The sequence below is a fragment of the Anguilla rostrata genome, chromosome 1 (assembly GCF_018555375.3).
Source record: "Anguilla rostrata isolate EN2019 chromosome 1, ASM1855537v3, whole genome shotgun sequence".
Taxonomy (NCBI): domain Eukaryota; kingdom Metazoa; phylum Chordata; class Actinopteri; order Anguilliformes; family Anguillidae; genus Anguilla; species Anguilla rostrata.
The window spans coordinates 23,989,830-24,014,106 of NC_057933.1; the positions used below are offsets into that span (position 1 = coordinate 23,989,830).

Genomic DNA, 24,277 nt, shown 5'->3' on the forward strand with positions numbered 1-24,277 from the left:
GATTTACAAAGCCTTACAAAGCTCTCTTCTGCACTGCCGGCAAATTATTCCCCTTTGTTGTTGGTCTCAAGACGTCATTGTAAATGTTCATCTGTTGTGGATTTGCACGTATATTGTACACATTTTTTGTGCAAACTGTGCATAATATATTTAATTTGTCTGTGTAGTGTACAAAGTGGATACTGACCCACTCCATGACTCAAGGACCCACTCAGGGACTCAAGGACTTTTTTTGTTTGACATTCCATCTATGGTTACTTTCCATTCTCTCCATGTGTTGGGAAAATATGTTGCTTATATGAGTGAGTTTACCCCTAGGTATGATAATACCAACTGATTAGTGATCAGATTTATGAAATGAGATTTAAATCCTTGTGAGTCACGTGCATCAGAAGAAATGGTAATCCTTTGTGAACATTAAATTGAGTTATACAAACAAGCAGAGCCTTCATGAGCATTAAACTATGTTTAATGAACAACAGAAAACTGAACATCACAGGATCTGAAAACTAAAGGTTTTACCTAAAAAGGTGTTAGGTAAATTCTAGCTAATTAAAGATGCTAGAAAGGGTCATGGTGGAGGAGCTGAAGTGCAGTCTGAAGAGGTGGGAAAATGGCCGCCCTCTCTGCTGTTCTGACTCCTGCGGGAGGCTGATTCCACCACCGAGGGGCCAGAACAGCCGCTAGACGGATCCGGGAAGAGCGGGCTCTAGAGGGCGAGGAGCCAGACGGGCAGAACGGAGGGGTCTGGCTGGCGTGTACGGTCTGATGATCTTCTGAAGGCATGAAGGGGCAGTTCCCTTGGTAGCCTGGCCGGCTAGCACCAAAATCTTTCATTTTGATGCAAGTGGCTCGGGGGTAGCCAATGGAGAGCTCAGCATTGAGGAGGAGGTGTTTTGGGAGATCATATGTCAGGCACTCTGGATGAACTGCAGTGCCCTGGTGGTAGAGATGGGGGGAGGGCAGTGAAGAGATGGGAAAGAAAGAAAGAGTTGGGTGTCGTTGGTATACCAATGATATGACAAGCGATGACGACTATACCAAAGAATTTGGTGTAGAGGGAGAAGAGGAGGGGACCAAGGACAGAGTCCTGGGGGACACCTATAGAGAGGGTATGGGATGTTCATGCCAAAACGCCTAAACCTGCTTCATTAGTGCACCAAAACACCTAAAGCAGTTATAGTAGCACACCATAACACTTACCCTGATTCAGCAGCGCACCAAAATTAATCCGGACCAAATAGATCTGCTTCAGCACTGCACCAAAGCGCTTATACATGTTTTAGTCACATCGGAAACCAAATGCAGAAACTAAAAATTATACCAACAGATTTGCAGCAGGCATTTCTGCCATGTGTCATTCCTGGGTGCATCAGCATTGAATGTTCATTCTTATCAGTGTGCCAAAAAGAAATCAGCAAACAGATTTGTGCTCTCTGAAGTTGTGGACTGCTCTCTTGCTCGCGTGGTGACAGAAAAGCTGGAATGTACCGGTTAATCACGCCATTCAGCTCAGTTCTATTTGCAGAAGACGGCTACTTTCAAATTGATAGTCTGAGCAGCAAAAGGATTGTTGACAGCTTATCACCTGTTTGATACTTCCTGTTATTGTGCTGTTGTGATGCTTTGCCAGGAATTGCCTTTCTTAATTCTGACATTTTGTTGACAGGAAAAGAAGCGTTGAATTCACCTGTCATACAGTAACACAGGATAACCAGCTGCTGCATCACTCTGATAGATTAGACTAAGCTGAATGTACGTAGATATGTTGGGTAGTGGAGTAACAGATTAGGCTATTCTGTGTTTATAATATGTACATATAGGGGCATTGCTGTGATTGGGTCACAATGCAGTATGTTTTGTAAAACTGTGGGCCATTGTGTTTTTTCCCCTCTCTTGTATCAATTCAGGAGTGGGCGGAGTCTCTGTTCAGTCTGGCCTCTAACCTGCTGGCGCATAACATGTCCAGAGAGTCTAGCCTGGAGAAAGCGTAAGTAACCCTCAATATCTACCGCACATGACAAAAACAACAATAAACGTACCTTATCTGACAACACTATAACAAAGACTCTACCTCACATGGAAAAACTGTACCTCGCCTGAGAACACTGTAGCTCACCTGGCAGCACTGTACCGCACGTTTCAATGCCTTATCCGAAAATGTAACTCACAAGACAACCCCGTACCTCTACTGACAAAGCTACAGTGCTGAATCTGCCTTATCTGACAGTACTGGAACTCACCTGCCAACATTGTTACTGTCCTACCTGCCTTATAATAGTAGATGTGCCTCACCTGACAACCTTGATCACCAGACAGCACTTTAATAGTGAACGTCTTTCTCCTCACAGCAATGCAACTCACCTTGAAATGCTACAGTAATGGTTTAACGACAAATGCTTCCACACAGTGCTTCTCTTGTGAAAGGAAGCCCTTATTGTATGTATTTAAGCTGTGAAAGAGCAAAGGAGAAACCTAGTCAAAGTCCAATACCACCTACTTGCGGTAAGACATTACAGCTTGCACATATTTTAGCTCATTCACATATTGCATTCTAATTCTAATATGTCACTTTCTGATGCATCACTTTGAGTAGGTGCAAAGGAAAGGTGTGGAAATTTTGTTTGTTTTCACATTGATTAAACGTTTTTCGCCATCGAGACCCATGGCTTACTTTATCTACTGAGCCCCAGTTACCAAATTCAACGTTCAGAAACATGTCATCCCTACGGTTGCATTTTTAAATGCCGAAACCCAAAGAGGACAGCAATCACAGCCAGGTCCTTCTGCGCAGAAGCACCCTTTGTCCCAGTGTAGTGCGATGAACAGGCCAGGACGTCAGATTCAAGCCAGATCGTTTCACACATCACAGACTCCTGTTCCAGAGCGCCGGTTCTCAGTGTTCTTCAGCTCATTTGCTCAAGAACGGCTTGTCTCTCCCGGGAGGAAGGCGGTTCTCTCTACCGTTACTATGGCCACAAACGCCGCTTAGATTGCCGACGTTGACGTAACAACTGAAAAAGGCAATGTTCGTATGGTATCTCTTATTAAAACTAAAACACTTAGACCTTAGACTTAGACTTAGACTGGTGTTATGAAAAAAGGTACCTATGTTTTCTGTAACTTTCTCTTCAGCGCGAGTTTAATAGTAGTTTGGCCATGTCATTAATACAGGAAGGAAGGTGCTGCCCCAAATTAGTCATCCTCCTTCTGGAATCTTCCATTTGACTCCACTTCTTTCCATTTTTATCGCAGCCGCACAAGGCTTTCATCCAGAAAAGCAAACAAAAATTGCAATCTGCCAAATGAATTGTGTGGTGGAAGCATTCAGTCGGTAATATTGCAGAAAATTGAAATCAGCAGTAATGTGTAGCTTCTGTTCCAGTACAGTAGCCTCTGTGTTACAGCACAGAGAACACTGTGCACCAACCACCTCTGTGTGTAAGGTGGTTTTTGTGTTGCTATGACAACACTGTGTCCAACCAGGCATCCGTAAGTAGCCCAGTAGATACAGTAACTGGGAAAATGTTTGGAATGTTTTTTTTTCTTCATGAGTCTGAGAAATTGGATTGTATTTTTCATTAAGCACAGCTTCTCAGGCACGTGCAGGATGCTGAAATTAAATGGGTTTAGTATAAGGCAGTCAATGGCTATTCCTATGAGGGCAGCCATTTATATGATTGGTCTCCTGGGGGAACCAGAGAGGGAAAAGTGCTTTTTGTATAGATGTAATCAATATGGTAATGTTAACAAAGATGTACACAAAAGTAATGCTGTTTATTAGCAAAAATGACTACACATATAAGCAAGCATTGCTGGATGAAATCTGACAGAATTGGATTCATTTTCCCTTTGTTTATCTTCCAGATCATTAAAATGCTGTCCTGCAGAGTTCTGATGTGTTTTATTTAACATCAAATAAAAATAAATGTGAATTCTGTTTGTTTTAGCTAGTTAACCGATTTCCTGCCGAGTTTTATTCATATAAATGTCTCAAAATACCAGTGATTTTAACAAGAATGGAATGGGTTATATTCTCGCTTTCTCTCTCTATCTCTCTCTCTCTCTCACACACAGATGAAATAAATACAATTAGAGGTTTTTTTTCTATTAAACAGGCACACAAGACTTACACTGCAGCTCAACGCTGAGGGAAGGATTCCTGTCAAGAAGTAAGATCAATTTGAAGCCCTCTCTGCACCACGTGTTACATGAGCAGGTTTACATAGCACTGACATGTTAGAATGAATGTCACGCAAACATAAAATCGCCCGTTGAAGTGTGTCGGTCTCTATCCAATCGTCATTTGTCCTTAACTTTCACTCGCTGTAAAATGAAAGCATTACTTTTTTCTTCAAGCAGAGCCAAAACTGTGTTTTTGAAAAAAAAAAAGGAAAGAAAAAGAAACAAACCCTCTCATTTATTTGTGAGTCACGGTTAAAGACGAATGTTTATTGAATCCGTGCCAGAGTCTGTTTTTGTAATTGCCTGGCTCTTAAATGTGTGTTGCTGTCTGATGCTGTTTCCTCCCTCTCTGTAGCATCTTGAGGATGTTCTCGGCTGACAGAAAGCGCGTGGAGACAGCTCTGGAGAGCTGCAGCCTCCCATCTGGACGGGTGAGGCTATTTTGGCTAGATGTATTGTTTAAGCTTCAGACAACATGCTTTTCCTTAGAACATAATGGCATCATTCCAGCAGGTGAACTCCACACCAGTACGGCCTGTTTTTGTCTTAATATCAGCAACAGTAAAACTAAATATAACAGCATTTGTGATAAAAAAAGAAACAAATGTGCAAAATTTTGGCACAAATTCATCTTATCCATAGAAGCCATATTAATTGACTGGGAAAGTCTTACTTTTAGATTTGAATGAGCGGTGACCCATGGAGGTAATTACAGGAATGGTAGCTTGATGTTGTGAGTGGCTCAAGGCAAGTGTAGCAGTGTAAAATTGCTTGGGCAGCTTATTTTACTATGTCTGGGCTGGATGAATTATGCAGTCTGTCTCCTTTGCTCCGTGTAAATCTGAAGGGAGAAAAATGAAGAGCACACGCTTCTCGTGTTCATTTTTTAAATTATTCTGGCTGCTTTTACACTCATTCAAATCTGTCAGATGGCAACTAAATAAAGTAGGTTCAAAACTCCATCTGGCAAATCCATGATCTTGAGTGGGTGAGAACAATAAACAATAGCTTTAATAATGCATTTTTTAAAACAACATTTTTTTCTGGCAATAATGTTGCGGTATATGTTTTAGTGATGGATTATGGCGTTACATTAGTTTGTGAAAGTTATTTATATAGATTTTACGTTATTTATGATAAACGACTGGTATACCATCTGGAATCAAATTGACAAGATAACAATAAACCATCCATTTTCTGTCTCATTGTTCCGTCAAGAGGAAAAGAAAAAAATGTTTTTTTTTCCCCCCAGCAGCCAGTAGTTTTAACTGCATGCATAAATTGGGGTCTGCTATGTAGTTTTGCTAGTTATATTTTTATGTTAAATATATGTATCACTGTTATGTAGTTTTGGTTATTTTTATTTTCTTTTATAGTTCTGTGTCTCTGCTATGTAGCTTTGGTATTTTAATGGATGCCTTGGCCTCTGATACTTAGTTTTTGTCTTTTTAGATTTGTTAGAGTATCGCGTCCTTGCATTGTCACCCTGTGGAGAGGTGTAATTATGTGTCTTACTGTTCTAACAATATGCCCTAGTGGGCGGAGCGAGCTACCGTTTTTGTGAAGATTAATTGCCGGTGTATCTCGAACTAGGGGGTGACAGGAACTGCGCCGTCCAAAAAACCATCACACCACGCTGTTTTTTTTCCAACTGCTTTTAACCTTAGGGCATTGCTACAGGAATACTCTCAATAATATTGATTAAATGGCCAATGTGACCAATATGAATGAAGGATGCTCATTAACAGCTTTCAGCTTGTTGCCATTTTTTAAAAGTACTTTTTTCCTTGTGATTCCAGAGAGCAATACTTGAATAATTCAAAACTAAATTCAATTGAAATGTATTATCCGGTGTAGCAATTTCAGGATTTCATCATATTTTCATCTCAGTCATGTGACTGAAGTCATCTAAAACCGCTATGCTAAAAATTGCTATGCTGAACATGTTTTCTTTAGCCTCTGCTCTTAATGATTTTTGACATAAATGGGCATAAAAACCAAACAGAAAGAGCAAACAGAAGCACATTCAGAGGAGCTCGAAATCACCAGAGAAAATGTAATGGAGAAAAAAGTGTACAGTAGCCCTACCAATCACAAGATTTTCATCACACCATGCTTGTACGATCTGTAAGGAATTGCAGTCAATTAGTATGCTTAATGGACCGAAAAAGCAGACGAGCTACCCCAGACAGCAGGTAATTAGCAGAGGTTTGCAGGGATTTTTGTTGTACAATGTGCAATTAAAAATAAGTGTTGGTAATCCCACAGCGCCGTGTCCTGCTGAATGACTGAGTCGTAAATTGGTCACATGTCTTTCATTCGCTGTGACCTTAGCAGTGCAAAGCATGCACCCCCCCTCCCCCTCCCCACACTTACACACACAAGCACACACTTACACGTGTAGAAAAGGCTCGTTAAGAAGACTGTCCTGATTTTTAAAATCAAAAACGAACTCTTGAACATTGAGGGCTGGTTTTACAGATACAGATTGAGATTAGCCCTGGACTAAATTGAGTTTTGTATGGGGAATCTTCATTAAAAAGTGAATTTAGTCTAGGACTAGGCTTAATTTGTGTCTGTGAAACTGGTTTTCAGTCTTTGATACTTAAACCCGACACCCCTACGTCTAACAATTTATCCCTAAACGCTGAAACCCGGAATCTTAACCTGTACCACCCACTCTTTCCTCTTCTTCAGAATGACTCTGTCCCTTTGGAGAACTTCAGCCCAGAAGTGTACAAAGTCTTCCTCAGCAACATCTGCCCTCGACCAGAAATCGACCAGATCTTCGCAGAGAAGTGAGCGCTGCTCTTTTTTTCAGGCACATCAAAAACATTTTTGCAACTGAATGCAGCAAAAAAAAAAAAAAATGCCGCAGTGGTAAACATTGATTTGCAATGGGGGGGAGACTGCCTTGAGTCAACATTACAGTTGTAAAGCTGGCTTGGTGAAAGGGAGCATGTGTAGATTGTGGAAAACCGTTTAGCACCCTATTCAGCAGATGTGCCAAACGCATTAGCGCTGTCATTAGCAGGTAATCAGTCAGAGTGCAAGGATTAGCGTGACGCTTCGCGCGCAGTGCAAACACGGCTCTATCGAGCTCGGCGCTGCTATGTGTTTGTGTTACCTATGCAATGTCTGGGAGCAAATCAATGCTAATTACAATGGTTAAATTGTTACAGGCTTTTTTTATAGGGTGAGGCAGGGTGAGAAGACGTACAGAGATGAGACAACAAATATTTTGTTTCATAAACATGTGAGAATGAATGACTGCATGCTACCATAGCCTGGCTACAATGTAGTGAATTTTTATACATAGTGATTCTTTTAAAGTAGTAATTCTTTTTATGCAGTGATTCTTTTAATGCAGTGATACTTTTATTGTAGTGATAATTTTAATATAATGAATGTGGTGAATCTTTACATCTTTATCTGCTGAACATTATACTTTTTGTCTAGATTACCACTGGGCCACCTACACCAGTGGCTGCAAGGTGTATGATATATTATGTATGATATTTTAATGTATGATCATTTTAATAATCTGGACGCTTTCAATTAGCTTCCATTTGTCTAAATGAGTTAAGTAATGTGGGGGTGGTAATGTGGGTGCGTCTCCCATCAGTAAAATACTGTCCTCACGGTAATAAAATTCCCCCCACCACCAGCGCAGAATATCACAGTCAGGGGTAATTACAGTCACATACAGTGGTAGCGCAGATGGGGGTGATGATGATTTAATATCAATTGAATCAATCATTTCATGTTTTAACAATGTGCCTACTGCTGCCGCCCTCTCCACTGCTTCTGATGTGTCTTTGCCTCCAATGCCTCCTTACTCTGCACTGCCTCCAGTGCCCTCTTCTGTGTCTCTCGCTGTAATTCCCTCTGTCACACACCGCTTGACACCCCTGGGAGGGAGATGTGCAATCCCGGGTTTGCCACATGGAGAGAGAGAGAGAGAGAGAGCGCACCCGCACTAACACGAAAACAAATGAACAAAACTTTGCCTTTCCCCCTCACTGGTTCCAGGCAAAAACAATAAACTAACACAACGAAGCTGAAATAAATACAAAAGAAAGTAAAAGAGATACGACAGCTTTTCAGCTCGCCGCTTGCAGCTGACCAGCTTTTCAGCAGCATTTCCTTAGTCTTCTGTACGTCGTAAAACAAACAAAAACTCCACAACAGACTCACTCTCTCCTGGTGTGTGCTCCTGATCCAGGCCCTGTACCATGGAGAGGAACACGCCTTTAAGCATCTATATTAGTTAACATATCCCAGGTGCCTGTGTTCTCTCCTCCGGTAGGCGTGGCCGAGATAAATCTGTTCCTCTGGACCGAGTGCCTCGCACTGTTCTCTGTCTGTAGTTCTACTGCCCTCTTCTTTGTCTCTTGTTCTAATGCCCACTTCTCTGTCTGTAGTTCTGATGCCCTCTTCTCTGTCTGTAGTTCTGATGCCCTCTTCTCTGTCTGTAGTTCTAATGCCCTGTTCTCTGTATGTAGTTCGAATGCCCTCTTCTCTGTCTGTAGTTTAATACCCTCTTCTCTGTCTGTATTTTAATGCCCTCTTCTTTGTCTCTAGCTCGAATGCCCTTGTCTCTGTCTCTAACGCTAATTCCCACGTCTCTGTCTCTTGCTGTAATGCTCTCTTCCTTTGGCTCTTTGCAGTGGTGCCAGTAAGGGGCGTTACCTCAGTGTGGAGCAGATGACAGACTTCGTCAACAACAAGCAGCGAGACCCGCGACTGAATGAGATCCTGTACCCGCCACTGAAGCCAGACCAGACCCAACTGCTCATTGATAAATATGAGCCAGACAGCGGCGTGGCACAGAGAGGTGTGTGCGTGTGTGTGTGTTTGTGTGTGCATGTATGTGCGTGTGTGTGCGTGTGCGTACGTGTGCGTGCGTATGTGTATGTGTGTGTGTGCGTGTGCATGCGTGCATGTGTGTATGCGTGTGTGCGTGTGCGTGTGTGTATGTGTGTGTGCACGCATGTGTATGTGCGTGTGTGTGCATGCGTGTGTGTGTGTGTTTGTGTGTGTGTGCGTGCGTGTGTATGTGTGTGTGCACGTGTGTGTGTGTGTGTTTGTGTGTGCGTGCGTGCGTGTCTCATCATCAGCGTGGTCCAGAGCCTGTTGGAGCTCTGACAGGTCACCCTTTTGCCCTGTTCAGCATAGGTCACTGGGTTTAAATGTAGCAATGCACTGCCTGGACTGGTTTTCAATCCTGATCCTGCCAGTGCCAGCTCTGGCCAGCACACCCCCAGGAGGGCTCATAATAAGCTGTAGTATCGCCCAGAAAGGGGAAGCTTTCCATTGACCAGGTAGTCCCTGTAAAGAGTGAGTGCTCTGTTCCATCAGCCGCCAGCTATCCATCTGACAGCTGTTCCTGAAATGTACCCCTCTGATGCAATGACTGGGCCGCTCAACTGCCGGGCCACGAAATAAAGACAAACGGTCTCTGACAGAATCTGCTCTGGAAGAGAGTCCATGGTACAGAATTGCCTGCACTCAGGCAGCAGGATAGACCAATGACATTAGGGCACCGGTAGTGGCCTGCAAACACGATTGTACATTTGAAATAAGTGGAAAAATGGAGAGAGAAATTTAAAATAAATAGTTAAAAATGGTTCAAATAAATCACCCTCAATTAGTCAAATTTGACATTCTCCTGGGAGACTGAAAAAATGTCACTGTTTTGGATCGTTATCACCAAACTGGTGATGAGTAAGGAGGGTGTGACAAGCAGTGAAGTAGTTCCATCGGGTGGCCTTGTCAGCTTGTCTCGGTGCTGCGAAACAAATGATCGCTTCCGTTCATTTCCAGCAGCTTGCAATGGCGATGGGGCTGATTGATTGGCCGTCGTCATTAAAGTCAGGCTAGGAATGCAGCGGACAGAAAACAGCTTGAACATGCTGCTTCTCTGCTGGTCCTGAAGAAGGGTCGATGACCTACAAACACCCACTGCCTTCTCGCATACCCAAACCCTCACCAAATTAGTGAAGCGTCATATTTGCCTGTGTGCAGTATTTGGGTTTAAAGGTAAAAAGGATTCCATCTGCTCGAATGGATCTCTTCACTGGTTCTCTATAGCTCCCTCTATAGGCATGAAGTGGCGTTTGATTAATCTTGGCGTTGAACCTCCTTGGTTTGTGAGTTGTGTTTTGAAATCTTTCTCCCCCCAGAAATTCTTCTGCAGTGACTTCTGTACTTTTCATCTGTACTTGTGTTTTTAAGTGTTATATTTTAGGACAGCACACAACAGTCCCCAAAGAGTCAATGACACAGGCTGAACACCTTCAGGTTTAACAGCAGTGTCCTACACAGTAGTCGAACCTGCAACCTTCAGAACTTCAAAGCCCAACCCCAATTGCCACGGCACACCTTTTCCCGGGTGGCAATATTGTAGGATGCTACTCGGCTGTCTAATGAAGGCCTTTGGTAATTAAATAGGGAATTCCTTAGAGGGCAGGAGCGCATTAATTAGTATAAACTGGTTTAGGGAATTGGTCTCCAGGGGGATTGTTGCTGAGCGCCCGGGTTTGTGGCGCTCCCGTTCCGGTGGTTTCCGTTGTTCGGTGACACCAGCCGCCTGCCACTCCGGCGCTTCCCAAACGAGAACAGGCAGAAGAGGGCTCTACCCTCTCAATGAAGGAGATGGAAGTTGTTTACCATCATCAAAATGTGTATGAGTTTTTTTTTTTTTTTTGAAAGATGACCATAATGCCTCTGGCTGAGACTACCCCCGATAAGGATACTCTCAATAAAGCAGTGTATGTCTCAGCCAATTAAATCTGAGCTGCTAAATATCAAAGTCAGTTGTCACTTTGTATTTCGTAACTTCAAAAATAGACCATGATCCAACATTTTTGGTTGGCTGCATTCGCAAAGGGACAGATTTTTCTGGAAGGGATTTCCCAATATACTTATTGTTTATTTGACTGTTTTTGTCACAGGACAAATTTCTGTGGAGGGGTTTTCCCAGTATCTGATTGGTGAGGAGAACGTGGTTATCCCTCCTGAGAAACTGGATCAGAGTGAAGATATGACCTTTCCCCTCTCCCACTACTTCATCAACTCCTCCCACAACACCTACCTCACAGGTAGGTCATGTGACACACCTGTGTGTGTTTAGGGAGGGGGGGAGCATTTCAGGTGCAGGAAGCAGACTCTGAACAGGAAGTGGACAACCTTTTCGGAGTGTTTGCTGAACAGGAAGTGACTGTGCGGAATGAGTGCTGAACAGGAAATTGGGGGTACAAAGTGGCCGCTGTACAGGAAGTTTAACCCTTTGAAGTGAAAAGTAGATTTTTTTGGAATGTTTCTAATCATGTTTGCGATGTTACTCCTTAAAGGCGTAACAGCAGGGTTAACGTGTCTTGTCTCCACAGCGGGACAGCTGGCAGGGAACTCATCAGTGGAGATGTACCGGCAGGTTCTGCTGTCGGGCTGCCGCTGCGTGGAGCTGGACTGCTGGAAGGGCCGAACTGCTGAGGAGGAGCCCGTCATCACGCACGGCTTCACCATGACCTCTGAGATCTCCTTCAAGGTAGACCACTGCTCCAGTGGGAGTACACAGCCAGAGAAGAGAAGCTGTGGCGTCCTAAATCAAAACTATCATGGCAATAACTGATACGCTACATCACATTACAGACATCGTATCCAGAGCGACTTACACAACATTTACATAGCATTTACATTGCATCGATTTATACAGCTGGATATATACTGAAGCAATACAGGTTAGGTACCTTGCTCAAGGGTACAACCGCAGTATCTTTCCCAGGAATTGAACCTGTGACCTTTCAGGTTACAAGACCAGTTCCTTACCCATTATACTACACTGCCGCCCACCTGATAATGACTTAGATTGCCACTTTCCTCTTTTGTATGTATATAAACCAGTGGCAACCAACCCTGTTCCTGGAGATCTACTGTGCTGTAGGTTTTCACTCCAACCCTAGCGAAGCACAACTCATTCAATAGCTAGAGATCTTATTGAGCTGATAATTAGGTGTGCCAAAGTAGGGTTGACATGAAAGCTTACAGGATAGTAGATCTCCTGGAACAGGGTTGGTTGCCACTGATATAAACTGTACTGTAAGGCTTGTATAAGGCTTGTATCATGAGAGTACAGTTCTATGAGGCTTGTATCCGAGTACTGTATTATGGAGCTTGTATTACAGCAGGGTTTTTGAGTACTGTGTTACAGCAAGGGTTATGCGTACCGTATTTATGAGGCATGTATTAGAGCAGGGTCAACTCTGACTGTCTTTTCTGTTCTCCAGGAAGTCATTGAGGCCATTGCTGAATGCGCTTTCAAAACGTCACCCTTCCCCGTAATTCTGTCCTTCGAGAACCACGTGGACTCGTGAGTTATCCACCCTCAGACGCTCTCCTGTTCTTCTGTCCTCACGCTGTCATGGTAACAAGAAAACAGAAAGAGCGTACAGGATTATATAATGCATAATTAGTTTTCCTCCATAATTCTCCTCCCTTTATAGAAGGAGCTCACAGTAGCTGTCTATGCACAGTGGCTTTCTCTCCTTATTGCTTTGTGCTGTGAGTGACAGTAAAGCAACATGTTGTTTCTGCAGTGCACGTTACAGAGGCACTGTAAACACAGCAGAAAAGTCTCATTGTGAAGATGGTTGCTCCATTCCTCACCCTCAATAAAGAAGCACTCAAGTAGTTGAAATGACTCTTGAATTGCAGTCTATTATCATTTTTAATACAGCTTTAATTATTTATCAGTTTTAATAATGTAACATAGTGCTTTGACAGCCGGCATGTAATCATACATTGTTGACAGTTTTGTTTTCTTAGTAAATTCTTTCTCTTCCTTCTTGCCTTGCATCACAGTCCGAAGCAACAAGCCAAGATGGCCGAATACTGCAGATCAATATTCGGTGACGCGCTGTTGATTGAACCTCTGGAAAAATACCCTGTGAGTAACTACTGTACCAGTAATGTGAAATCTGGTGAAATACGGTGCGAGTTAACATCGTGAAAGTAATACGAGATCCAGTTTTCAACTGATGTCCATGACCACAGCACAGGCGTACACAGACGCAAAATACTTTGCCAAAGTAAAACGTTATCTTTGTTTATTTTCATGGGAACATGGAATGTCCACTATTCCGTGCATTTAAATGTGAATTTGTGCCTTTACTAATGTGCATTATTATTTACATTCAGATTTGCAAAACATTATAATAGCTAAAATAGCACACGCTGGCTATTAACAACACTGAAATGGTCATTAGTATTACTAGTTAGACTTAAATATTAGCTAAATACATTTATTAGTATCAGTAAATATGCAATTATTGAATGCAGAAAGCAATTACTGCCAAAAAATGACATGAATGTGGAAACAGTTTTGGAACATGAATCCGTTACAGTGCCAATACTACCCCACCATCTGTGGCCGAATCGTGACTAATGAGTCTGGAATAGAGAGTGTTGACCATGGAATTGAGTGTTGTGTCAAATTAAGATTGGTGACTGGAATCTAAAAGGGGTGGCTGGAAAATAGAATGGTTGCGTATGACATAGAGTGCCATAGTGTAGAACAGAGAGTGGTGAGTCTGGAATCCAGCAGTGACTAATACGGAATAGCGAGTACAGACTGTAAAATAGCGCACGCTGTGGAATTGTGAAAACTGACTGGTGGGTTTGGCACCCCCTGGTGTTCGCAGCTGGAATCGGGTGTGCCCTTGCCCAGCCCCCTGGAGCTGATGGGTAAGATACTCATTAAAAACAAGAAGAAATCCGCCAAGCCCTCCGATGACAGCGCTAAGAAGAAGCTGGCGGAGCATACCTCCAGCACCGCCAGCGATCCCTCCGCTCCCTTTGAGCCCTCGTCACCTGGTGCAGGTACGGTGACCTAGGGGTCTCATTTAAAAAATCATCTATTCATCCTGAATGTGAGCATGCAGTCTTCTCCTTATATGTTCCTGCAAACAGTTTATGAAATGGCTATATGTACAGATAAATGTTCTTAAATACTTCCTACGCACCGTCTGTTTATAAATCACAAATCATCCTAAAACTGTGAACAAGGTCATCAACTCCACCCAGTGAGCTCCCTCAAATATCCATATGTGTTCAGTTTTCTGCTATATAAATGGTAAGTGGTAAATGGACTGCATTTATGTAGCGCTTTTATCCAAAGCACTTTACAATTGATGCCTCTCATTCACCCATTCACACACACACTCTCACACCGAAGGTGAAAGGCTGCCATGCAAGGTACCAGTCAACTCGTTGGGAGCAATTAGGGGTTATGTCTTGCTCAGGGACACTTCGACACGCCCAGGGCAGGGGATCGAACCAGCAACCCTCCGACTGCCAGATACTCCGTATACCCCCTGCAATTAAATAATTTCACGATATATATAAAATTGATATGTAGCCATTTTACAGCTTTCTTTTTCTTTTCTTTGTTTTGATAGTATGTAGTAATGTTAATGTAATACATTTCAGTATTGCATAGCTTAATATTTGTTACAATTATTTCATTTCAGCGGAGTTGTCATTGACAGTTGTCAATACAAGCCTCCTGGTGCTTGCTCCCAATAAGACTAATATAACATTTCTGTATATCAATCATGACGTAGTGTAAATTTACACATTGAAATATTAAAACCGCAAAGGTATTGCTTATTATTATTATTATTAGGCTGTTCTATTTTTATAAAGGTGTGTGCCCTTGGTAATGTTAATGGCTTGCACTGTAATACCTGGTTAATGGTCAAAACATAGTGTCTCCCAATACTTATTACAAAAATAACTCTGAAGTGTGCTACACAGCCTAGGTCTAGCAGACTATTCATCTGAAGGAATTGGAAAAATATTCTCTCCTCTGAAAAAATGTGTTGAGCCTGCAGTACAGATGCATAGCCACGAGGAAAGGTTTGTACACATACTCTGGAGATCAAAGCTATTAAATGTAGGATCAAATCCTTGCATACAAACGTTTCATAGATGATGCCCAAGGCTTTTTTTTTTGTAATGTACAGTATTCCAGTGGGCAATAGCTTGCAGAGTGAAAAATGGCAGCTGACTGTATGTGTTGTTGCCGAGGACATGCAAGCCAATTTTGTAACCTCTAAAACTGAAGGAATACATTATGCAGAAAAATTGAGGGACACACCAAAAAAAGTGATATTTTTGTGATATTAGTGTTCATTTCTACTTGTAGTGGGCAATTGCACCGACTCCTAATCTCTTAAGTTTTAATGTGATCATGAATTTAGAATGGTTTCTGAGGCAAAGGCTACCACATGCAAAAGTGCTCCTACTTTACTGTTATTTAACTGCAGATTCTCTGTTTTCATAGTTGTAACTCGATAGTTTAACATGACAATTCTTGAAATCCCTAGGGGGCAGTGGTTGCTTCCTTCACTGTCCAATCATATATGTTCACATACATTGGGTACATAGTATGTTGTGCAGTGTTGATTTTGTTTAGCCACTATACTCTAAATAATTTCTGTAAACCAGAGTCAAGTATGCATTATTTATTCCAGTGTCTTATTAAAAACAATATTTTTTAGCAAAGGAGTGTCATGATGATTTTCACTTGAGAGAGATTTCTACCCCTATACTGCTCAGAAGTTTTTTGTTAATTATTCAGTAAGGTGCATTTTTTTACATTAACCTACAAAGTGCTTTTTGTAATTATTCAGTAAACAATTTCTTTGATGCCCTGAAGAGCTGTTTTCTTAATATTTTATTAAGCTACTTTCTGACGGTAACCTACTCAGGGAAGCTTTATGAAATTTTATAAATTATTCATTGTATTACAATTCTCCTTAAACATCCTGAAGCGTCTTCAGGTTTAGAGAAATGCAACTAAGGACTTGTAAGTTTCAACAGAGGTACCTGAAAGTGCACTGTTGAGGTATTTTGGCGATCTTAAAATAGTTTGCGTCCGTATTTCATATGAAAGAGAGCTTTAGCTGGTGCTAACTTAGCCAGAAGTGTAGTGTTATGAGTGATTCAGGTTTTTAGAGGGACTTTCCCCATGAGAGACAAAGAAGGGTTGTGCCTGAGTTACAGGTTCCCCTCTCTCTGAGAAACTCCAGCTATTATATACCACCTCACCAAATACCAGATCATCTTACTGCCGTTTACCTTACCAACGCTCATATTACCACTGCTCATATAACTGCTCATCTCACCACTCATATCACTGCTCATCTCACTGTTCATACCACTGCTCATCTCACTGCTCATATCACCACTCATCTCACTGCTCATATCACTGCTCATATTGCTGCTCATTTCTCTGCTCATATGACTGCTCATCGCTCTGCTCATGACTTCCTATCTCACTGCTCATCCCACCGCTCAACTCACCATTCGTCTCACCAATCATATCACTGTTCATCTCACTGCCCATATCACTGTTCATATCACTGCTGATCTCACTGCTCACATCACTGTTCATATCACTGATCATATCGCTGGTCATTTCACTGTTCATATCACTGCTCATCTCACCGCTCATATCGCTGCTCATCTCTCTGCTCATATGAGTGCTCATGTTGCTGCTCATCTCACCACTCATCTCACTGCTCATCTCGTCACTCATATCACTGCTCATCTCACTGTTCATATCACTACTCATCTCACTGCTCATATCACCACTCATATCACTGCTCATTTCTCTGCTCATATGACTGCTCATCTCTCTGCTCATGTGACTGCCCATCTCACTGCTCATCCCACCGCTCAACTCACCACTTGTCTCACCAATCATATCACTGTTCATCTCACTACCCATATCACTGTTCGTTTCACTGTTCATCTCACTGCTCATATCACTGCTCATATTGCTGGTCATTTCACTTTTCATATCACTGCTCATCTCACTGCTCATCTCTCTGCTCATATGAGTGCTCATGTTTCTGCTCATCTCACCACTCATCTCGCCATTCATATCGCTGCTAATCTCACCACTCATCTCACTGCTCATCTCACCACTCATATCACTGCTCATATCGCTGCTCATGACTGCTCATATCACTACTCATAAACCTGCTCATCTCACTGCTCATCTCACCACTCATATCTCTGCTAATATCACTGCTCATATCGCTGCTCATCTCACTGGTCATGACTGCTTATATCACTGCTCATATCACTGATCATCTCTCTGCTCTTCTCACTGCTCATCTCACCTCATTTTACCGCAGCTCTAATCTCTTGAAGTGTCAGCACCACTGGGGGGTGTGTAGTCTGACTCAGACATTTGTTCAATGTCACCTGGAAATAAGAGGGGAGCTGAATTTTTTCAGTGATGACTCAGAGCATGTGAGTGGGATCTCCTAATATCAGGAGTTGCCATGAGTCACAGACATTCCACAATACGATTAGTCTCTAACAGACTTCATTAGCCCCTCATTTCAAAATGATCATCGTTTAATTTCTGTTCATGATAGAGGAGGTTTGTCTCCGCTGAGATATTTGTAGTGTTTGTTTTTTTACTATTTTATTTATTTATTTTGCAAAGTATTTTGCAAAATCAGAAACACATTAAGGGAAAATTGTGTTGAATAAAACCCAACATTTGCTTAAATTAATTAAGATTAGTTAATGCATGGTAATGTTGTACTAATGTATATGTGGTCATGTTGTCTTCAAGAACAATTGAGGGAGTAAACCAAGAAACTGAGTATACCAATTTAAGAAGTGATAGAAAAAAACAAAATAAATTGGAGAAAAAGTTAAGATTATCATAAAATGGCTGTTATGGCATTGTTAGGTATAGATACAGTTACAGTACTTTTTAAAGAGCATTGAAAATTTCCAGACTTGTTGAAATATTTTACAGGGTAATGGGTTCTAAGTGTTCATTTGGATTTTTTCTAAGGCTGATTATGAAAATATTTGTTTTGCATGTATATAAAAGAGCATATATTTCATGAACAGCTTGGACGGCAGTGCTGCCATTTTAACTGACCTTTGACCTGTAGGCGAAGTGGAAGCAGAGAGTGATGAAGATGATGAGGAAGACGATGACTGCAAGAAGACCTCGGATGAGGTCAGCCGAAATGGAAACCTGATTAATGATTTGATGACTGCTTGTCACTTACAGCGCTCACACATTATCACGTGTCAATAGCAACATTCATTATCAGGTTACAGAATCAAACCCGGTGTCATTTCTGAGATTTTGTTCAATAATTCAGAAGTCGATGCTGTATTACCCTTCTGTCCAGAGCAATACTAAAACGATGTGGCTGCGAATGTAGCAGTCATGCCCTCTAGTGTACATCTGTGGAACTCCACCCCTAGTGAGCCGTCATGGGCAGAGCATTGATGTTTTTGCTTTCAAAAATCCTCAGGGTGGGGGGATTTTCAGTTAAATCACTCATTATTTGGTCCAAAAATTTAATCCAGCTCAACCCTTATCCTCAAGGTATCACTGTGAGTGTTCTAATATCAGAAATTGTTAAATGAACAGCACAGGTATTTGACCAATTATGAATTCAAGGATTCATTAGAAAAAGCAGTCAGTACTATATAATGCAGTTAAACTGGGTTTCAACAAAGTGAAACATGGATGTGTGACTGAAATCTATAAAGATTTTTAGAGATAGTGCCACAGTATTCACCTGGTTCTCTGTACACTGATGGATGTGCTCTTTTCAACATACAGCGTAATGACAGCTTACAGCTTGACAGCTTAATGTTATTTATGATTTGACATTTACAGCACAAAAATGTCCTTGGCACAAAGACAGAAGGCATTTGCTTTAGATGTTGTCGGTATGTACATTTGATACGCTGTGCATTTGGTGTATATGTGGTGTGCTGTAGATGTACTGTTTAGATGAGTCATTTTGTGTGTTCGTTGTTCAGGGGTCATCCGAGCGCGAAGCTTGTGCCACGGAGGAGATGTCCACCCTGGTCAATTACGTTCAACCAGTCAAGTTCCACTCCTTTGAGGCCTCCAAAAGTGAGCCGTTACCCACCGGCGCATACACACTCGCAGGAACAGACAGCCGCGCACACACACACACACACGCTCACACTGCTTTAAAACAAAAAAGAAATCTTGAGTATCTTAACTGCACCTACAAAGTATGTGCATAAATACTTTATCGCTTTTGCAGAAATAAACCGCAGCTATCAGATGTCGTCCTACGTGGAGACCAAGGCTCTGGAGCTGCTCACGAAGTCGCCCGTGGAGTTTGTGGAGAATCCTTTTATGAGCTCTGCTGCTTTTCCGCTATTTCTGTAATATCAAAGACTCTTCAGGCTGCACCTCGGCTCCTGTCCCATCACCGCCCCCGAGCACTACTTACCACTGCATTAATGGCAGTTTTATGGTTTTATGTTATACTGCGGATGTAATGTGTATGAAATCAGGATTTGTATTTTGGTACTCGGCTAACATATTTAACTTGGATTGATGTTGTAGTGATTTTAAATATACACAGGGAACATTGGGCCTGGGAACATTGTTAGCCAGCTCCGTCACTATTGGTCGTATAAATCAGGCTGAATGCACTTACGTTCTTTTACCCTGTTAGTACCTTTGGATAAGTGAGTGTAATAAATGAGCGTAATATAAAAGCGCAGCAGACCGGGTTCGGAGTGTCCCTCGGTCCGGCTTCAGTATTTGTGCGATTCGCTGCGTCTGGTTCTCGTCCTTAACGGCTTTCGTCCAGGTACAACAAGCTCCAGCTCAGTCGAATTTATCCCAAAGGCACCAGGGTGGACTCCTCCAACTACATGCCCCAGGTCTTCTGGAACGCTGGCTGCCAGCTGGTGGCTCTGAACTTCCAAACTATCGGTGAGAACGACATCGACCACGTTGACCCATCAGGGACCCGTCGGCTGTGCTATTTACTCAAAATAAATCCATGTTTAACTCCCGTATAGCCGATTTGATAAAGGCCCTGTAGCTTAGATTTCCATATGGAGTCTAGCCAATGCCATTAGACTGCTATAACCGTGAGTAGCTAAGGTTCTTGGGGTTACTTGCATTAGCACCCCCTAGCTACTGATGAGGGTCCTGCAGTTTGGCAGCCGTTGCCAGTGGGATGTACAGTCCTCCTGTGATCAGCGCTAGCTCTTCTGAGTGAACTGTATCGTGTATTGTATAAAATATCGTATAGCTGACTCTCAGGCAAGTCCATCAGAGAAGTACATGAACTTCAGCTGCATTGAGTGCTCTTTCTGTATATGTGGGCCAAAAAGTGGTAACACAAGAGTACAGTATATTATTATTTTTTAAAAATCAAAAACTCTATCCCTCAGTCAAATAAAAGAATCAGGTTGGATGCCATGTTGAAATGTTTTCCCTCTCCTCTGCAGACCTGTCTATGCAGTTAAACCTGGGCATGTATGAGTACAACGGAAAAAGCGGATACCGGCTCAAGCCCGAGTTCATGCGCCGGCCAGACAAGAACTTTGACCCCTTCACCGAGAGCACAGTGGATGGGATTGTAGCCAATACACTGTCAGTGAGGGTGAGTCTGTTCCCTCCTCCATCATCAAGTGGGTGGGCAATGCAAGGGATTGTGTAGCCAATCAGATGTGGCTGACTAAATTCTGACTGATGCCACTGCAAAGAGCTTCTGGGAATTTTACCAGGACAACAGGATTAGTGCCCATATGCTGTCAAAAGGCAAACTGGGATTTTTAACACCCACACTGTGTTAGGTGACCACATCACTGTGCTGAGGTGTTGTATTTGGTCCAGAGGGAAGAGTGGTCCCCATTGGTGCACCAGTTCTTCTGACAGCATCATTGGTTTCCCAGTAGTTTTTTAACCCAATCACAGACCGGGTTTAGCTCCGATTAGCTTCAGTATGGTGACAAGAAAAGGCTAACAAATGGTATGGCAGCTACAATACAATATATTTCAGGACACAGGAGAATGTTCACTAGCAGGAGACAGTTCAGCGACACTTGTTTTTTATTCTCTTCCCTATACCATAATATCTTCAAAACAGGGAGGGAGAATTTGGCAGTACATCATAGTCACACCCCCTTTTTGGTTCTCGCAAAGCGCCAATCACAAAGTTTTTTTTTGCCAGTGTTTTTTTAGACTTGGACTAATGTGAGTATTGATATTTTACTTTTTTTTTTTTACATTTTGACATTTAAAAAATATTTATTATAGAAATGCATTCCTGGGTATATTTAAAAGGGAAAAATAAAAGCGATTTATAAAGGAACCATGACTTATGCACATCACTAACATAGTACGCCAACCTACTGCATGAAGACAGGCTCTCAGTGAATTTCTTCTGTATATCTCTCCGTACATATATTATTTGTGCAGCTTCTGATGTAATACTTTTCGTGCATGTGGATCATATCTGGGCAATTTCTGATGTAATACTGTGCGTGCGTGTAGGTCATATCTGGGCAGTTTCTGATTTAATAGTGTGTGTGCGTGTAGGTCATATCGGGCCAGTTTCTGATTTAATACTGTGTGTGTGTGCAGGTCATATCGGGGCAGTTTCTGATTTAATACTTTTCGTGCGTGTAGGTCATTTCTGGGCAGTTTCTGATTTAATACTGTGCGTGCGTGTAGGTCATTTCTGGGCAGTTTCTGATTTAATACTGTGCGTGCGTGTAGGTCATTTCTGGGCAGTTTCTGATTTAATAGTGTGTGTGCGTGTAGGTCATATTGGGGGCAGTTTCTGATTTAATACTGTGTGTGTGTGCAGCTCATGTCTGGGCAGTTTCTGATTTAATACTGTGTGTGTGTGCAGCTCATGTCTGGGCAGTTTCTGATTTAATACTGTGTGTGTGTGCAGCTCATGTCTGGGCAGATTCTGATTTAATACTGTGTGTGTGTAGGTCATGTCTGGGCAGTTTCTGGTTTAATACTGTGCGTGTGTGTAGGTAATATCTGGGAAGTTTCAGATTTAACACTGTGCGTGTGTGTGTAGGTCACATCTGGCCAGTTTCTGATTTAATACTGTGTGTGTGTAGGTCATGTGTGGGCAGTTTCTGGTTTAATACTGTGCGTGTGTGTAGGTAATATCTGGGAAGTTTCAGATTTAACACTGTGCGTGTGTGTGTAGGTCACATCTGGCCAGTTTCTGATTTAATACTGTGTGTGTGTAGGTCATGTCTGGGCAGTTTCTAATTTAATATTGCTTGTGTGTAGGTCATGTCTGGGAAATTGCTGATTTAATATTGTGTGTGCATGTAGATCATATCGGGGCAGTTTCTGACGGATAAGAAAGTTGGCACATATGTGGAAGTTGACATGTTTGGGTTGCCGGTGGACACCAGACGAAAGGCTTTCAAAACGAAAACCTCACAGGGAAACGCCATCAACCCAGTGTGGGATGAGGAGCCAATTGTCTTCAAAAAGGCAAGTAATGTGCCTTTCAGTCTGTGCCAGTCCACTGCTCTGAAATATTAATAATGTCCTTGTATAATCATCCTGTGTATTTGTGTAAAGTGTCTGTGAAAGTGCACTGTGTGTGTATGTGTGTGTGTGTTGAGTATTTGTGTGTATATTTGTGTGTGTAAGTCACCAATCTCTGTGTTTGTATGTGAGTACATATCTGAGAGAGAGGAAATGTGCATGTGAGCATGTGTGTATCTGTGACTGTGTGTGTTTAGGTGATAGATGTGAAAGTGTGTGAGCAGCTTTGTAAGTAACCAGTACGTGTGTGCACATGTGTGTGTGTGTGTGTGTGTGCATGTGTGTAGGTGACCACCTATCTCTGATTTTTATAGGTCGTTCTGCCCACTTTGGCCTCTCTGAGAATGGCTGTATTTGAGGAAGGGGGGAAGTTCATAGGACATCGAATCATCCCAGTGTCTGCCATTCGTCCAGGTGAGAGAACTTTCTAGAGTTCAAGGTTTTACTTTGTAAGAGATCATTTAAGAACTGTGTACGGTTAGCCCAGTTAAATTTTTCAGGCCTGACCGTTCTCTCACAGGTGTGAATGCTTATGGTTTACCTCTGTTCTAGGATATCATTACATTGGCCTCCGGAATGAAAAGAACCAGTCACTCACACTACCAGCTCTATTTGTTTATATTGAAGTGAAGGACTACGTGCCAGACACCTTTGCAGGTAAATTCAACCTACTCATGTTGTTTCAACAAAAAATATTAATCTTCCCTGTTATTAATATTTGCTTGTCAGTATTGTATAGGAATGAATGGTTTGGCAATACATCTGTTTCTGTCCCTGGCATTTCTCATTAATATCAGTGGTTTTCCTGAGTCCACTCTGCATTGCATCTTTTGGAGGAAAGGCTGTTGTGACACCATGTTGTGTGTTTTCTTTCTGTGGGATTAGATGTGATCGAGGCCCTGTCCAACCCAATCAGATATGTCAACCTGATGGAGCAGAGAGCTAATCAGCTGGCAGCGCTGACTCTGGAAGAAGGAGAAGAAGTCATCAGCAAAGATGTGGGTTCCTAGAGGAATACATATTTATTTGGATTTCTTTCAATAGGTTGCATTTGGGAAGTAAGCTGGCTGATTATGTTTTGCTTAGCCCCTTAATTGAGAAGACAGCTACTTCACTTACAGGATAAGTAGGTAGCTATCAGGCTTGTTAGCTGTTTGCACTGCTTCCTGACTAAATTTGTGGTGTCAGTATTATGATTCTAGTGTTTGGATTTCAGGTGGAGCCTGGGGCAGACCTACCATCTGAACCCACAAATGACCCCAAACCTGCCCCTTCAGAGAACGGGGTGAGCCACGTCCCCTGCATCACCCCCAAACCGCAGTCTCAGGTGACTCACCAGCCCCAGCCAACAGGTACATCTTTCACCTCAAACTCTTTGCAGCAAACTCCTATGTCTGTCCGAGGCCCATAACTCTACCCCTGAGTCTGTTGGAGAACTCTATCTCCACCTCTGTTTATGTCAATCAGAAATGTCTTGCTCCTCCGACCAGACTCCTGTCAGTCTGAGACCTGAAACTCCACCCCAAGCATCTGCCTGTCAGGGACCTCTGACTCCATTTTCCAATTCCTTAGTGCATGAATGCAGTTGTTTACTCTCTGAGGGATCAATAGCATCCAGCTGAGAAAGCAGTAAATAAAATGATCTGACATTTTCTTTTCATTTATTCTCAGACAAATAAA

At 42.3% G+C, this 24,277-nt stretch overlaps 1 protein-coding gene across 4 annotated transcripts in view; it reads left to right on the forward strand.

Annotated features, from left to right (window-relative positions):
* Window positions 1-24,277, forward strand: part of plcb1 (phospholipase C beta 1) — a 68,578-nt gene that overhangs the window by 29,843 nt on the left and 14,458 nt on the right. For all 4 annotated transcript variants that reach the window (XR_010329456.1, XR_010329455.1, XM_064330982.1 and 1 more), the window contains exons 5-24: window positions 1,911-1,990; window positions 4,119-4,172; window positions 4,541-4,616; window positions 6,883-6,983; window positions 8,856-9,022; window positions 11,142-11,288; window positions 11,577-11,734; window positions 12,474-12,556; window positions 13,048-13,132; window positions 13,887-14,064; window positions 18,171-18,238; window positions 19,060-19,156; window positions 19,314-19,398; window positions 19,872-19,996; window positions 20,521-20,675; window positions 22,376-22,540; window positions 22,912-23,011; window positions 23,150-23,254; window positions 23,483-23,595; window positions 23,814-23,949. Coding sequence is in view for 2 of the 4 variants with exons in the window: in XM_064330982.1 (XP_064187052.1) it covers window positions 1,911-1,990; window positions 4,119-4,172; window positions 4,541-4,616; window positions 6,883-6,983; window positions 8,856-9,022; window positions 11,142-11,288; window positions 11,577-11,734; window positions 12,474-12,556; window positions 13,048-13,132; window positions 13,887-14,064; window positions 18,171-18,238; window positions 19,060-19,156; window positions 19,314-19,398; window positions 19,872-19,996; window positions 20,521-20,675; window positions 22,376-22,540; window positions 22,912-23,011; window positions 23,150-23,254; window positions 23,483-23,595; window positions 23,814-23,949 (2,278 nt within the window). In the remaining 2 variants the exon portion in view is untranslated. The remainder of the gene's footprint in view (window positions 1-1,910; window positions 1,991-4,118; window positions 4,173-4,540; window positions 4,617-6,882; window positions 6,984-8,855; window positions 9,023-11,141; window positions 11,289-11,576; window positions 11,735-12,473; window positions 12,557-13,047; window positions 13,133-13,886; window positions 14,065-18,170; window positions 18,239-19,059; window positions 19,157-19,313; window positions 19,399-19,871; window positions 19,997-20,520; window positions 20,676-22,375; window positions 22,541-22,911; window positions 23,012-23,149; window positions 23,255-23,482; window positions 23,596-23,813; window positions 23,950-24,277) is intronic.